The sequence below is a fragment of the Geotrypetes seraphini genome, chromosome 9, assembly GCF_902459505.1.
Source record: "Geotrypetes seraphini chromosome 9, aGeoSer1.1, whole genome shotgun sequence".
In the NCBI taxonomy this organism is placed as follows: domain Eukaryota; kingdom Metazoa; phylum Chordata; class Amphibia; order Gymnophiona; family Dermophiidae; genus Geotrypetes; species Geotrypetes seraphini.
In genome coordinates, this window is record NC_047092.1 from 34,308,541 (window position 1) to 34,322,626 (window position 14,086).

At 42.8% G+C, this 14,086-nt stretch overlaps 1 protein-coding gene across 2 annotated transcripts in view; it reads right to left on the reverse strand.

Annotated features, from left to right (window-relative positions):
* Positions 1-254: 254 nt before the first annotated feature.
* Positions 255-14,086, reverse strand: part of LAMB4 (laminin subunit beta 4) — a 188,627-nt gene continuing 174,795 nt past the window's right edge. For both annotated transcript variants that reach the window (XM_033959726.1, XM_033959725.1), the window contains 3 exons: positions 7,378-7,554; positions 2,049-2,202; positions 255-659 (listed from right to left, as the gene is read on the reverse strand). In XM_033959726.1, coding sequence (XP_033815617.1) covers positions 520-659; positions 2,049-2,202; positions 7,378-7,554 — 471 coding nt within the window. In that variant the 3' untranslated portion in view covers positions 255-519. The remainder of the gene's footprint in view (positions 660-2,048; positions 2,203-7,377; positions 7,555-14,086) is intronic.

Consider the following 14,086-nt stretch of genomic DNA (forward strand, 5'->3'; position numbering starts at 1 on the left):
AAGAGGCAAGGATACTGTATATATCCCCCAAGCAAGAAAAATTTGCTGCAGTGTCTGGGTTACAGAACCAGGCTCTGGTGGTATCTAATGAGGGGAGAAAACCCTGGTGCCATGACTGATGTCACCTCAGCTTTGGGCCTCCTGCCACAAGTTTTAGTGACTGGAATTTGGGCAGTGTCCAGATGCATCTACAATAAGTTAATATGAATTCTTTTCAGTGGCTGCAACAAATAATGTAAAAAATGAGATTAATTTTGCAATGCCTTTTATTGTCTGTAATACCTTAATTGAAAGAAATAGAAATCAACAATTTTCAAATACTTTCACCTTAATTGAAAGAAATAGAAATCAACAATCTTTTTTTTTTTAAACAGATATTTAAAGAACTAAAAACAATTGAGCCGACCTCTTCATCCATATACAAGTATATACAATACTTTTGTAAAAATGACAATGGACGAAAATCCAACAAACAGATAATGGGAAACAACAACAGTCAGGGAAGCTCGTATTCATTTCTTAAGACTTGCAGGTAGCGTATTTGTTTTCCTGCTCTACAATTTCATTTCTAATTGCTATCACCTTCTCCTCCAGTTCTTTTAATTGATCGGTCTTCTCTTCCTTGATTTTGTTTAGATCGTTGATCTTTTTTTCCAGATCTGAAAGCAGAAGAAATTTGGGCTATTTTTATAAAGCATTTTTTAACTAACTTAAATTGCAGACTTCAATGGTTTTCAGCATTGATCTTCCTAGGGTGATCCCTCCTATCTCCTTAAGAGAGCTGGAAGGGACCCCTCTCACCCACTGAAGAGTATGAGAACTGAAAATTCAGCCTTGCCCCTAATCCAGACACATTAGGTAGGAGCCCATTGAGGCCCAGCGAGGTAAATACTCCGACGCTCATAGGAATTCTTTTTTTTTTTTTTTTATAATTCTTTATTCATTTTCACAAATTACATTAAGTGTTAATATTTTCATTCACAGTAACAATAAATACATCACTTATAAACAATCATTGGTATATTACATAGATTCTTATCCCTACCCCTCGCCCATCCCTCCCAACCATATACTCCATTATTGTATGATATATGTAATAATAAAATACCCCCCTCTCTACCTCATAAACTGATAAACATAAGGGAAATAATTTTACTTAATCCTGACAATATTTCTATGAGCGTTGGAGCATTTACCTCACCAGCCCATGGTAAAAACCTCTACCGTGTAAAAGCTGGTGTTAATAAAGAAGGCAAGTCTGATCATATCAGTCTGTATTGTGGTATCATGACTAGACTACTGTAATGACCCATATGATGGTCTGAACAAACAGAGTTTGCACCAGCACCAGTTAATTCAGAATGCTGCAGTACAACCATTCTGCTGACACTCTGAGTCTCATTTCTGTTATATAAATATTCTATTGCAATGGATATGATTTTAATTTGCCTATTTTCTAAATTTACCTCAATGTTCTAATTGTGCACTAGGCTGATATTTTGCCATTTTACTAAACTGAAGTAGCCTGCATCCAGCTGCACCTGCTTTATATCCAGTGGCATAGTAAGGGGGGTGAGGGTAGGGGTGCAGACCGCCCCAGGCGCTGTGTCGGTGGGGGCGCTGGCACCTCTCCACCCCACCCTGCTATACCACGCTATGTTCGCACCATCCCTTCTCCCCCCCCCCACCCTGTACCTCTGTAGATCTTCACTAGCACGAGCAACTTCCCCTGCCTGTTGCTCGCGCCAGCCTGGTTCCCCTCTGAATCACTTCTGAGTCCAGGAAGTGGCATCAGAGGGAAATCCAACTCTGGCGCGAGGAGCATGCTGGAGAAAAGCCACTCGCACAGGTGAAGATTTAGTGGTACGGGGGGTGGGGGAGGCAACGCACGAGTGTTGAGTGGGGGTGGGGTGTGGGAAGAAGTGGGGGCGCAGAGAGGAGGGCATGGGGGGGCACCTCCTACCTTTACTACACCACTGATTACATCACCCGGGGTGAATCTCTTCATAAAGACAGCTAATAAATCCTAATAAATAAATAAAAATCACCCGCTATCCGTTGAATTTTTTCATCTGTTTCTTTAACCAGGTTTTCAGTCTCTTCCTTTAAGTTGTTCACTTTGTTTAGTGTTTCTGTCAGATGTTCTGTAGAATTTTGCTCTTTCTTGAGGATGGCATATTTATCTTTCAGAGCCGTAAGTTGCTGCAAAGAAAAGAGATGTGTATTAAGGTTTGTATCATGATAGAAATAATTCTGTAATGGGGGCGCTAACATTTCTTCACTGAATGCACAGGGCTGTGCAAATGATATAGCTGCACCTGAGAGGTTCTGGTGGGTCCTCCTAAAGCAGTGGTCTCAAACTCGTGGCCCGGGGGCCACATGCGGCCCGCCAGGTACTATTTTGAGGCCCTCGGTATGTTTATCATAATCACAAAAGTAAAATAAAACAGTTTCTTGATCATGCTATAAATGACAATATTATTATTAAGACTTAGCCAAAAGGAAAGAGTTATAAACTATAAAGAGTTTTTACCTCATGCAAAATTGTCATTTCTTTAATAAGACATTAACTATTTTTTTCTGAGGCCCTCCAAGTACCTACAAACCCAAAATGTGGCCCTGCAAAGGGTTTGAGTTTGAGACCACTGGCCTAAAGGATATATTGGAGATCGGAGAGATTCCATGGACTTGGAGAAGGGCTGATGTAACACTTTTAGGAAAAGGAAATATATTACATTATAATATTTGAAGACATACCTCACCCAAGAAGCTTGAGCTACAGAAAAACAAACATAAATTTAATAATAATAATAACAATTTATATACCGCAGGACTGTGAAGTTCTATGCGGTTTACAATGATTAGAAATGTTACAGATTGAATGGAATAAACAAAGAACAGACTTAGTGATTGATAGTTCTAGAGATCGTTTGTTGAGGACTAAGATTGTACAGATTGGTTTCCTCAACAAAAAAACAATATTAACTTAAATCCCCCTTAAAAGAATCCTTTAAAAAACAGGTCTTTAATTGTTTCTAAAATGAACTATTACAGTGTAGATGGTGTAGTTCACATGGAATTAGATTCCATAGGCTGGGACCCAAAGAGCAAAAAGCTCCTAATTCTGTGGATCTAAGTTTAACTTTATCTGGAACTTTCAGTAATCCTAGTTGCGATGAACACAGATATTTCAATGGTACGTAAGATGGCAAAAGATCTTCTCAATATTTAGGACATATTAACTGAATAGCAGTGAGAGCAAGACATAAAACTTTAGATTTTAAACATTGCTCAACGGGTAATCAATGTGATTCTGCCAAAATTGATGCTATGTGATCAGAAATCTTTTTCTGCCTCCTGTGTAGCTGTATTTTGTATCAGTTGAAGTCTTTTCACCTGATAATTAGGAAGCCCACTGTAAAGAGCATTTGTGATGTTACAAAGGCATGTACCAATAAAGTTAAAACATTTTTATTAAAAAAAAAAAATACTACTATCTCATTTTATCAACGGCATACTTGCAAACCCTGCTCTAATTACAGAAGAAATTTGCTGTCCAATTTCCAGCTTATTTTCCGTTCGGACTCCTAAGTTTTCACTACTACTTTTTCAACCAAAACTTTTCTATCAAGTTTCAAGTTTCAAGTTTATTAGTTGACTTGATTAACCGCTTAATCCAAGTTTCTAAGCGGTGTACACTTAAAATTTACATATATTAGGGAACAAAACAATACATACAATTAATAAATAAGATTAGTATATTAAAAATTAACATTACAAAAACAATAGGTAAGGAGGGATGAAATACAATTCATAAAGAAGAGGAGAAACATCAAGGGAAAATACATAAGGGTAATAAGACATATGAGGAAAATAAAATAAGCCAGAGCAATAAGATAAAAGATTAATTTGCAAATGCATCTTTAAAAAGAAAAGTTTTTAACTCATTTTTAAATTTTGCAAACTCCTTCTCCTCCTGTAAAAACATAGAGAGGGCGTTCCAGGTCTGCGGTGCTGTACAGGAGAAGATGAATTGTCTCCTCGTATTAATAATTTTCAGTGAGGGAATTGATAAAAGATTCTGTTCACTAGATCGTAAGATTCTCTTTGCAGAATAAGGGATAAGTAACCTAAATAAAAAAGCTGGGGTCTTATTATATAAGGTTTTAAAAATAATTGTACATAATTTATGAGTAATTCTATATATGACTGGAAGCCAATGAGCCTTTTTGAGGAGAGGTGTTACATGATCAAACTTTTTGGATTTTGTTATTAATTTGATTGCTGCATTTTTAATAATTTGTAATCGTTTTATTTCTTTATATCCAAGACATGTGCTTGGGTCAACTGTTTGGTTGCCTGGGGAAACCCCATAAAGTAAGTCTTTTCTATGTTTAACTCAAGTTCTATCTCCTCAAACTAGCAGGATAGTTCTCATAAACAATTATTCAAGACAGTCAAGGCATTTCTTTGATCCTTCTCAATTTCTAGCCACAGATATATATCTTCCATATATATAGGGCACCTACTTTAGAAAACATTTCCATCACAGGACCCAAATAGAGATTTAAAAACCAAGGAGATAAAAATGAACCTTGGGGTAGCCTCCAAGATAATGTAACAGGATCTGAACATTGTCCCTTTCACGCCACCAGTTTTCAAGGAATGATGCTATTCATTTTAAAACCAGTCTTTGGATAATAATAAATAATAATAATAACTTTATTCTTCTATACCGCCACAATCTTGCGACTTCTAGGCGGTTTACAATCAAGAGGGCTAAACATTCAGCGAAACACAATATGCAGATATACATATGAACTACAGATAGCATAGGCTTTAAGAAATCAAGAGTATAGAAATACAATTTGCTTAGCAAGAGTATAAGATGTACATTTTGGTAGGTAGTGGAATAAACCGCATGTTTTAGAAAATAACGAATAATAACTATATTATAAAGATAATAGATTATGTGTATCACAGTTTCGTGAGATTCAGGTGGATTGGGGGGGGGATAAAGGTAGTGGGTGGAGGGAAGAGGTAAGGGGGGGTAAAAGGTAGGGGTAGGGGTAGAAGGGACCGTTTTTGGGGAGAGAGAGGGGAAAGCGGGTCAGTTGTTTGGATAGACACGTTACTCAATCTCGCTCAGGTATGATACTTCACAATCATTCTAATGCATTTAATTTTTATTATTTTTATGAAGTATTTTGTAAGTATTGATGGATTTTTTTTTTTTAAGTTTACATACTCACAGGCAGAAAAACCTCCTTTCCTTTCCACAAAGGAAAGATTTTCTGCCTATGATCAGGCACATGAGGAGGTCTGTGAGAATAGGAGTTCTGGACTATGCCCTGAGGCTTTTCCTCCATATTTTGAAAATCTTTTTTTGTATGCAAGATGGACATGTGACTTCTTTAATAGCCCAGATGTTTGTAAGTATGTGCATGACAAAAGAGCAGGACTTGAGTCTGATTGTATGTGATGATCTTAAGGTGGGCAAAAGGTTGAAAAGGTGAGGGCAAAAGTTAGAAGGATACTAGGGTGCATAGGAAGAGGTATGGCCAAGTAGGAAATAGGAGGTATTGATGCCCCTGTATAAGACTCTGGTGAGACCTCATTTGGAATACTGTATACAATTCTGGAGACCACACCTTCAAAAAGATATGAAAAGGATGGAGTCGGTCCAGAGGAAGGCTACTAAAATGGTGCGTGGTCTTCGTCATAAGGCGTATGGGGAAACACTTAAAGATCTCAAATACTTTTGTAAAATTTCAGTAAAATTTCAATAAAAAAAGAACTTCATATTTAAAAGTAAAAAAAAAAAAAAAAAATCTCAACATGTTTACTTTGGAGGAAAGGCGGGAGAGGGGAGATATGATAGAGTCATTTAAATACCTATGTGGCATAAATGCATGAATCGAGTCTTTCATTTGAAAAGATACTCTGAAATGAGAGGGCATAGGATGAAGTTAAGAGGTGATAGGCTCAAGAGTAATCTAAGGGGAAATACTTTTTTTACAGGTAGATGCGTAAAATACCTTTTTTACAGGTAGATGCGTGGAACAGTCTCCCGGAAGAGGTGGTGGAGACAAAGACTGTCTGAATTCAAGAAAGCTTGGGATAGGCACGTGGGATCTCTTGGAGAGAGGAAGAGAATGGTTACTGTGGATGGGCAGACTCCACTTGGCCTTTATCTGCCATCATGTTTCTATGTTTCTAAATCAATGAAGTGGTAAGAAATACAGAGGATCCCTATCCAGCAAGAGGATGAATTCAAAGAAAAACAAATGATACAGAGGAATGTAGATAGGCAGAAGGCAAAGAGGAAATAACTTGCATGTTCTGCAGAGTGACAGGTATGACTCTAGGTAACTTGCCGAACAGAATACTCAGGCCATACTGGTCTTTATCTGCCGTCTGTTACTATTTTGCTGTAACTTTATGTGTATAAAGTTATATGGAGATTTTCAACAAGCAAAATTATGCCTTACTGAATGTTATGTGGTGAGGAAAGCCTAGTAGAGCTGCACAGGGGTGGCTTAAATGGTCTTGAGAGTGGGTTAGTGAACCATGGAGAGGAGGAGCCAGGCCCATAAGCCACACAAATCACTACATTCATGGTGAAACATGTGCACCCCCCAACCCTTTTGTACTGCCATATAAGTGGCACCTGCAGCCATAAGGTCTATTGGGGTGGTAGACAGGTAGGTTTAGTCAGTTCACCATGACCTATAAGGTTGTTGTGCTGAGATGTGTGACACCCTTTTTATGAAGTTCACAGCAGTGCCCTGTAAGGTACCCCACTACTCTGGTGCAATGTTTAGGTGTCCAGTCCATCACTTTGCTGGCCCCGCCCATGTCCAAAAGGTCTTTTTCTAGGCGTTTTTGAGTTGGACAAATTTTTGGACAAAAATGGGGTATACAGATGGACGACTTAGCGGTCTGGACAATCAGATGGCTGGATGTACAGTTAGATGATTTTTGAAAAAAAATATGTTGGATGTATTTTTCAAAAATGGACCTTTTCCCATGTCTGACTTTGGGCAACTTGTGACTTAGGCCCAAAAAGGACTTAGACATTTCTTTTGATTATGCCCCTCTACATACATAATAAAACAGAACACAGTAGATTATTAAAATAACAGCATACAATAAACCACTTACATATGTGCCTTAAAATAAAAAGCCAAGCAATTACTAGTAACCAAATTTGAAAAGGCAAATCGAAAAAAAATAGGCTTTCAAACTTTTCCGAGATGCCAAAAAATGGACTTGGATGTCATATCGAAAATGCCCCTCTTTATGTCTATGGTGAAAATAAGACCCAAAGGTCAGAGTGTGGTAAATATGCCCCCAATTACGAAACAAATGCTATACCTTGTCTGCCTCTGTAGCTTGATCCTGTGCAGTTTTGGCCTCTACATTTGCCTTCTCAGCCTGGTCTCTGTTCGTGAGCGTTTTGGTCTGCAGAGCTAATATTTCATCCTTCGGATCTGAATGACTCTCTTCAAAGTTCTTCAGTTTTTCTTCCAATATATTTGCTTTTGCCTGGGCCTAAGGGAAAATATAATATAAAGTTAAGTTTTATTCCCTATAGTGCTAACATGCAGATTTCTCCACATTTGAAAAGGCAAGTTATTATAAATATTGGAATGTAAAGTGCACTTCAGCTGATCAGATCAAGAAAAAACACTCCTAAGCAAGGGTGACTACAAAAATATTGCTTTCTTAGGATCTGATATTTACCTGACAGCAAGCAGCACTTCTGCTGTCTCCGCTGGCATTAAACCTGCATATTCAATGCTGGGCTGTTTCCGGCAACTGGCATTGAATATCTGTACTAACTGGTTAACATTTTAGCAGTTAAGATGTTCAGAAAGGAAATAACTATACTCTTCAAGAAATCCCTGAATAAGGCTTAATACCACGAATACCTTCCTTCTTACCATCCTCTGCCTAATCCCTAACCCACTCTTGGAAAGGATCTCTGATCTAACTTTGTAACCCTCCTTCCATAACTCTTTTTATAATCCGCTTTGAACTGAAAGGTAATGGCGGAATAGAAATCTGTAATGTAATGTAAATATAGGACAGCTATTTATGCTGTCCTATTTGACTGCTAAACTTATCCGGTTAGGCACTGATATGTTGTGTGAGGTGGAGGGCCATTTTCAGTATGATGTCCATATCCGAGTTTGGATGTTTTGCAGAGGACGCACAAAAATCCAGTGCCAAGCATGCCCATTTTCAAAACTGACAAATGTCTTATCTTGTTTTCTGAAAATGGCCATTTTTCAGATGTGCGTCTATCTGTTTGAGCCATTTTTGACCCCCCCCCCCCCCACATGTCCAAAAGAAAAACACACAGAATAAGCCATTGGGATGTAGGAGGGGGCCAGCATTTGTAGTAGACTGGCCACACAGATATCCCAGCAGAGCAGTGGGGTACCTCAGGAGGCACTGCAGTGAACTTCACATAAAAGGTGCTCGATACTTATCTCACCATAACCCAAACTCCAAACTCACCCCAAACCTACTCGACCCAATTGTACACCACCACAATAGCCCTTATGCCTGCAGGTGGCACCTCTATGTAGGCAGAGTGGGCTTAGGGTGGGTTTGGAAGGCTCACATAGTCTACCATGAGTGTAATAATTAGAATGGGATATGGGCCTGAGTTCCTATCTCTATGGTTGACTACACCGCCCACCAGGCTACTCCATGAACCTGATTCTTGCTCTGCTAGGACTGGCCTTTAACATCTGAAGCTATCATACAGGCAAGTATGTGCTGTTTCATTCACATCTTTGGGAGGAGGGAGAGGGCCAGTGACCACTGAAGGGGTGGGGAAGAGGGTTCATGCCTTCATCCCTCCAGTGATCATCTAGTCAGTTTGGGTACCTTTTTGGCACTTATTCATTGTTAACACAGGTCTAGCCCCAAATGTGTAAATTGTGCCCTGGACATTTTCCAAAATGTTTGACGATTGCAGAAAAGCGTCCAAATCATAATCACACCCTAGGCACGCTCAAACCATGCCTCTAACATGCCCCCTTGATATTTAGACTAGAGAGTTGCGCGGGGACAGAAATCCCACCCGTCCCCACCCGTCCCCGCCAAAATCCCACCCGTCCCCACCCGTCCCCGTGAGAAATCCCTCCATCCCTACCCATCCCCGCGAGGAATCCCCTCCGTCCCCACCCGTCCCCGCGAGGAATCCCCTCCGTCACCATCCTTCCCTATAAACTTCAGAAATAGTTATTTTATTTAATTACGCTACTGAATTAAAAGCTCTGGTAGAGACCCATTTACAAATAAGCAAAGAGACTTTATTAATTTGGAAATATTAATTGGGAAGAATACATACTTTGTAAATGGGTTTCTACCAGAACCTCTAATGTAAATATAAAATATAAATACTCAGCTGATGAGAACCCACAAACTGTCAGCTGAGGACTTCCTTTGCAGTTGGCCGGGGGTCCCTTTTGCCAAGCTTGGCAGGCAGCAGTAGCGTCCCTGAGTCACAGATGCTGGCACCTCAGTGGCTCATGGATGCTGCCAGCGACTGCTGCGCTTGGTGGAGGGGAGTTCTGGCCATCTCTAGAGGAGGTCCTCTGCTGGCGGTGCTTGGGGATCCCCACCAGTCACAGCAAGGGTCAACAAGTACTTCAACACTGTAGAAATAAAACCAGAAATGCATTTCCTTTTCTTTTGAACACAAAACAAATACATCTGCCATATACATTTCCCAAAGCTAACATATTTTAGTCAATAAATTCCGTTTTTTACCTTTGTTGTCTGGAGACTTATTTTTCCATAAAGTTGGTCCCAGTTTCTTTTTTCCGCTTTCCCATCTTCTGTAAATTCTTCTGTTGCTGTCCATTGATTCCCCCTACAATGGTCCAGCATTTATCGCTTTCTCATCTTTCGTGCCTGCCCACCAGCCCCATGCCCAACATTTCTCCTTCTATCACCCCTCTCCAACACTATGCCACATCTCTCCCTCCATTCCCTTCACCACTGTCCAATGTTCCTCCCTCTTGCATCCCTTTCAATCTGTCCCATTGTTCCCTTGCCACATTTCTCACTCTCATCTTTTTCTTCCCTATCACATTCTGTACCTTCCTCCCTACGACCAAAAATTCTCCTCTTTCTTCCATTTGCCGTGTGTACACAACCATCTCTCTTTCCCGCTCATTGACACACCCACACCCAATTTTCTCTTTCTATTCCCTCCCCCACCTCAGCATCTCTTTCCCTCCCTTCCTCTCTCCCCAGTTCATGACTTCTGTGTCCAAAAATGCACTCCCTTCCACCACTTCATTCGAGTCCAGATAACAGCAGGGGTTGGAGGCAGCCTGCAGCAAGCCATATGTAGCCGACCCAGAAGTCTTCCCCCGAAGTCAGAGCTGACATCGGAGGGAAGGCTCTGCATCAGTCTGGCGGTGGCTGAGGTGTCAGGTGGGAGGGGGTAGATACTGGATGTAGGAGGTGAGAGGAGACAGACTATAGATAGAAATGGGGAGGGATCAGACACACTGGATGAAAGGGGAAAGATAAGACAAGCTGGAATGCCTGGGGAGAGAGAAAAAGACAGATGATGGATGTAAAGAAAAGGAGAGGGGAGGAAGACATTGAATGGAAAGGAGGAGAAGGGGAGGATACGGATGGAAGGGAGGAAAGAGAAAGATGGAGCAGACACTGAATAGAAGGGAGAGAAAGAGAAATGAAGCAGATGCTGGGCTGAAAGGGGGGAAAGATGGGCAGATGCTGGATGGAAGGGGGAGAAAGAAGGGTGGATGATGGATGGGATGACAGAGGGGGCAGAAAGGAGGAAGAGAGGAGACAGATCAGATGCTGGGCAGAAGCAGCAGACAGAGGGGCAGATGCTGGATGGAAAGAGGAGGAGGGGCAGATGGTGGATGGAAAGGGACCTCAAGTCAGCATCTGGTGAGCCTGCACGATGGCGCAAACTAGCCCCCCTCCCCACCCTACCCCACCGTGGGTGTCCTCCACCCAGAACAGGACCGAATCTGGGTTCCCAGTGGCTGAGCAGTGAGCCTACCAAGGCATCCCCTACCGAGAATGGAACCAACTCTGCATTCCCGGCCTTTGTATGAGGGAGGTCTGATGCCCCAGAGTAAGAAGACTTAGAGCAGGGGTGCCCACACTTTATGGGCTTGCGAGCTACTTTTATAATGACTAAGTCAAAATGATCTACCAACAATAAAATTTTTAAAAAACACAAAGCACAATGAAAGGCAGAGAAAATGTTAATTATTCATATTCCGGGTTTTTTCAAAGAGGTCATGGCAGATGACTCTATGCAATGTCACCTCGGTAACAAAATACAAAAATAGACAAATACACCCCCTCCCTTTTTACTAAAACACAATAGTAGGTTTTAGCACAGGGAGTTACGCTGAATGCCTCGCGCTGCTCTCAATGCTCATAGGCTCCCTGCACTAAAAAACGATATTGCGGTTTAGTAAAAGGGAGCCATAGTGCAAAATATAGACAGCAGATATAAATTCTCAAAACAGACACATTTTGATCACTAAATTGAAAATAAAATCATTTTTCCTACCTTTGATGTTTGGTGATTTCATGAGTCTCTGGTTGCACTTTCTTCTTCTGACTGTGCATCCAATCTTTCTTCCTTTCTTTCAGCCTCCTGTATGTTTCCTCTCCTCCAGACCTCATTCTCTCCCCCAACTTTTTCTTTCTGTCTCCCTGTTCCCCCTTCTTTCTGTCTCCCTTTCTGCCCCCTTTCTTTCTTTCTCCGTGCCCTCCCCCAAGCCACTCGGTTTGCTGCCACTGCCATCGGGGAATAGCCCCCAAGCCACCGCTGTCCCAAGCTTTCCCTGCAGAAGTGTCGCGCTGACCAGCATTCCGCTCCCTGACGTCAATTCTGACGTAGGAGAGGAAGTTCCGGGCCAACAAGGCATTTCTCCTCATTCCATCCAGCCTGAGCCCCATCTCTCTTTGATCCAGCATTTCCCTTCTGTGTTTGTCAGAATTACCATTCCACCTATTTTCCAGCATCACCCTTCTTTGTGTCCATCTCACCTATATCCCTATCTCACCACTTTTTCAGAATCTTCATTTGTCTCTGTCCTTGTCTTTACCCCATGTTCACCATTTGCCCTTTCAATGTCTTTATCTCCCCCCCCCCACACACTTTTTCAGCATTACTTCTATGTCTGTATTTCACCTCCTATTCATGTCCCCTTTGTATCTCTATCCTTATTCAGTAGGTCCTGCTTACCCTTTCTCTTCTTTGTGTCACTATCTCCATTTTCAGCTTTCCCCCCTTTTCCTTTGTTACTGCACCCGGTAGCCAGAATCTTTCCACCCTCCCTCCACTCCGGCCCAGCCCAGTATGAAATATTTCCTTTTGTTTCCCTCCCCTCTCTCTTTCTCTCTCTCTTCTCCTCCTTCACCCACGAGTCCTGCATCTGGCCCTCTCCCTTCTACCTGCACCTGGCAACACCCCCCTGCTCCGCGGCTCTCTTCAGCAACTCGTCAGCAGCGGTGATCAAGACAAGCTGCCGACATCAAGGCCTTCCCTCTACGAGTCCCGCCTTTGTGGAAAAAGGAAGTTGAAACAAGCGGGACTCGCAGAGGGTAGGCCCCGACGTCAGAAGCTTGTGTCGATCGCTGCTGCTGAGTTGCCGAAGAGAGCCGCGGAGCAGGGGGTGTGGCCGGAAGCAGGTAGAAGGGAGAGGGAGATAGGAAGGCTGTAGAAGCTCCGGAGCATGACACCGACCCCGGCCAGGATGATTTCTTTTTCAGGCTGCTGCTGCTGCCACTACCACCCCCCACCCGAAATGACAAAAACAGTCTAATGCCCGCGTCGGCGTCTTTGACGTTGGGGAGAGGAAGGCTGATAGGCCCGGTAGATCGGGACGGCAACACGAGTCTATCACGGAGCCCGGGATGGGCTCTGCGATCGACTCACGTTGCCTTCCTGAACTACCGGTTTCGACATGTTGGGCACCTCTGACTTAGAGCCATAGCGCACGAGAGAGACTCCCACGGGGATGAAAACAGCCTACCTAAATTCTGGCGATGCAGGCATGCAGCTTACAAATCCGGCGTCGCGGCGGGAAATAGCTGATTTGTCCGGCGGCACAGCGGGGCGGGGCCGCGGACCAATCAGCAAGCAAGGCTTTCATCTGTGTACGTGCTGAGCTCACTGCTCAGCATGGCTATTTCCCGCTGCGACGCCGGACTTGTAAGCTGCATGTCTGCATCGCCAGAATTTAGGTAGGCTGTTTTCATCCCCGTGGGAGTCCCGTGGGCCAGGGGGCGTCCCCGTGGGAGTCCCGTGGGTCAGGGGGGCATTCCCGTGGGAGTCCCGTGGGCCAGGGGGCATCCCCGTGGGAGTCCCGTGGGCCAGGGGGGGAACCCGCGGGATCCCCACGATCCCCATTCCCATGCAGACCTCTAATTTAGACACACTGCAGACAAGCATCATAGAAATCCATCTAGGAAATAGGTTTTGAAAATAGCAAATTGGAAGGGCTTGGCAAGAAATATGTCCATCTGCTCCTTTTTTCAAAAATGAGTCCCAAAGCCAGTTATTCTCTAGGTGCTAGCCCCTAATATTCAGCAGAGATAACCAACTATCTCCCGCAGAATATTAGTGGTTAGGTGCTGATAATGCTAGTTAACCGGTCAACAGCCATGTCTGGGCAATTAAATAGCTTTGAATATTGGGGGGGGGGGGGGGGAAGTATCTCTACTGAAATTAAAATGTCTATTGTTAAATTCCAGTAAGAAATGAAATAAAATAAGTTTAAGTGTAGTTTAGATGCCCTGGAAGTCTCTGTTAGGGGTACAAAACTTTTTTTTATTTGTACATGCCCTTCTCTTTCTCTGGGCCTGCTCTTTCTTTGGTCATGCTGTGGAAAGAGTTTTAGTCCAAACTTAGGGCCTCTTCTATCAAACTACGCTAGTAGTTTGTAACGCGGTGAGCCACGCTGAATGGCCCGTGCTGCTCCCGACGCTCATAGAGTTCCTATGAGCGTCGGGAGCAGCGTGGGCCATTCAGCGTGGCTCTCTGCGCCAAAAACTGCTAGCG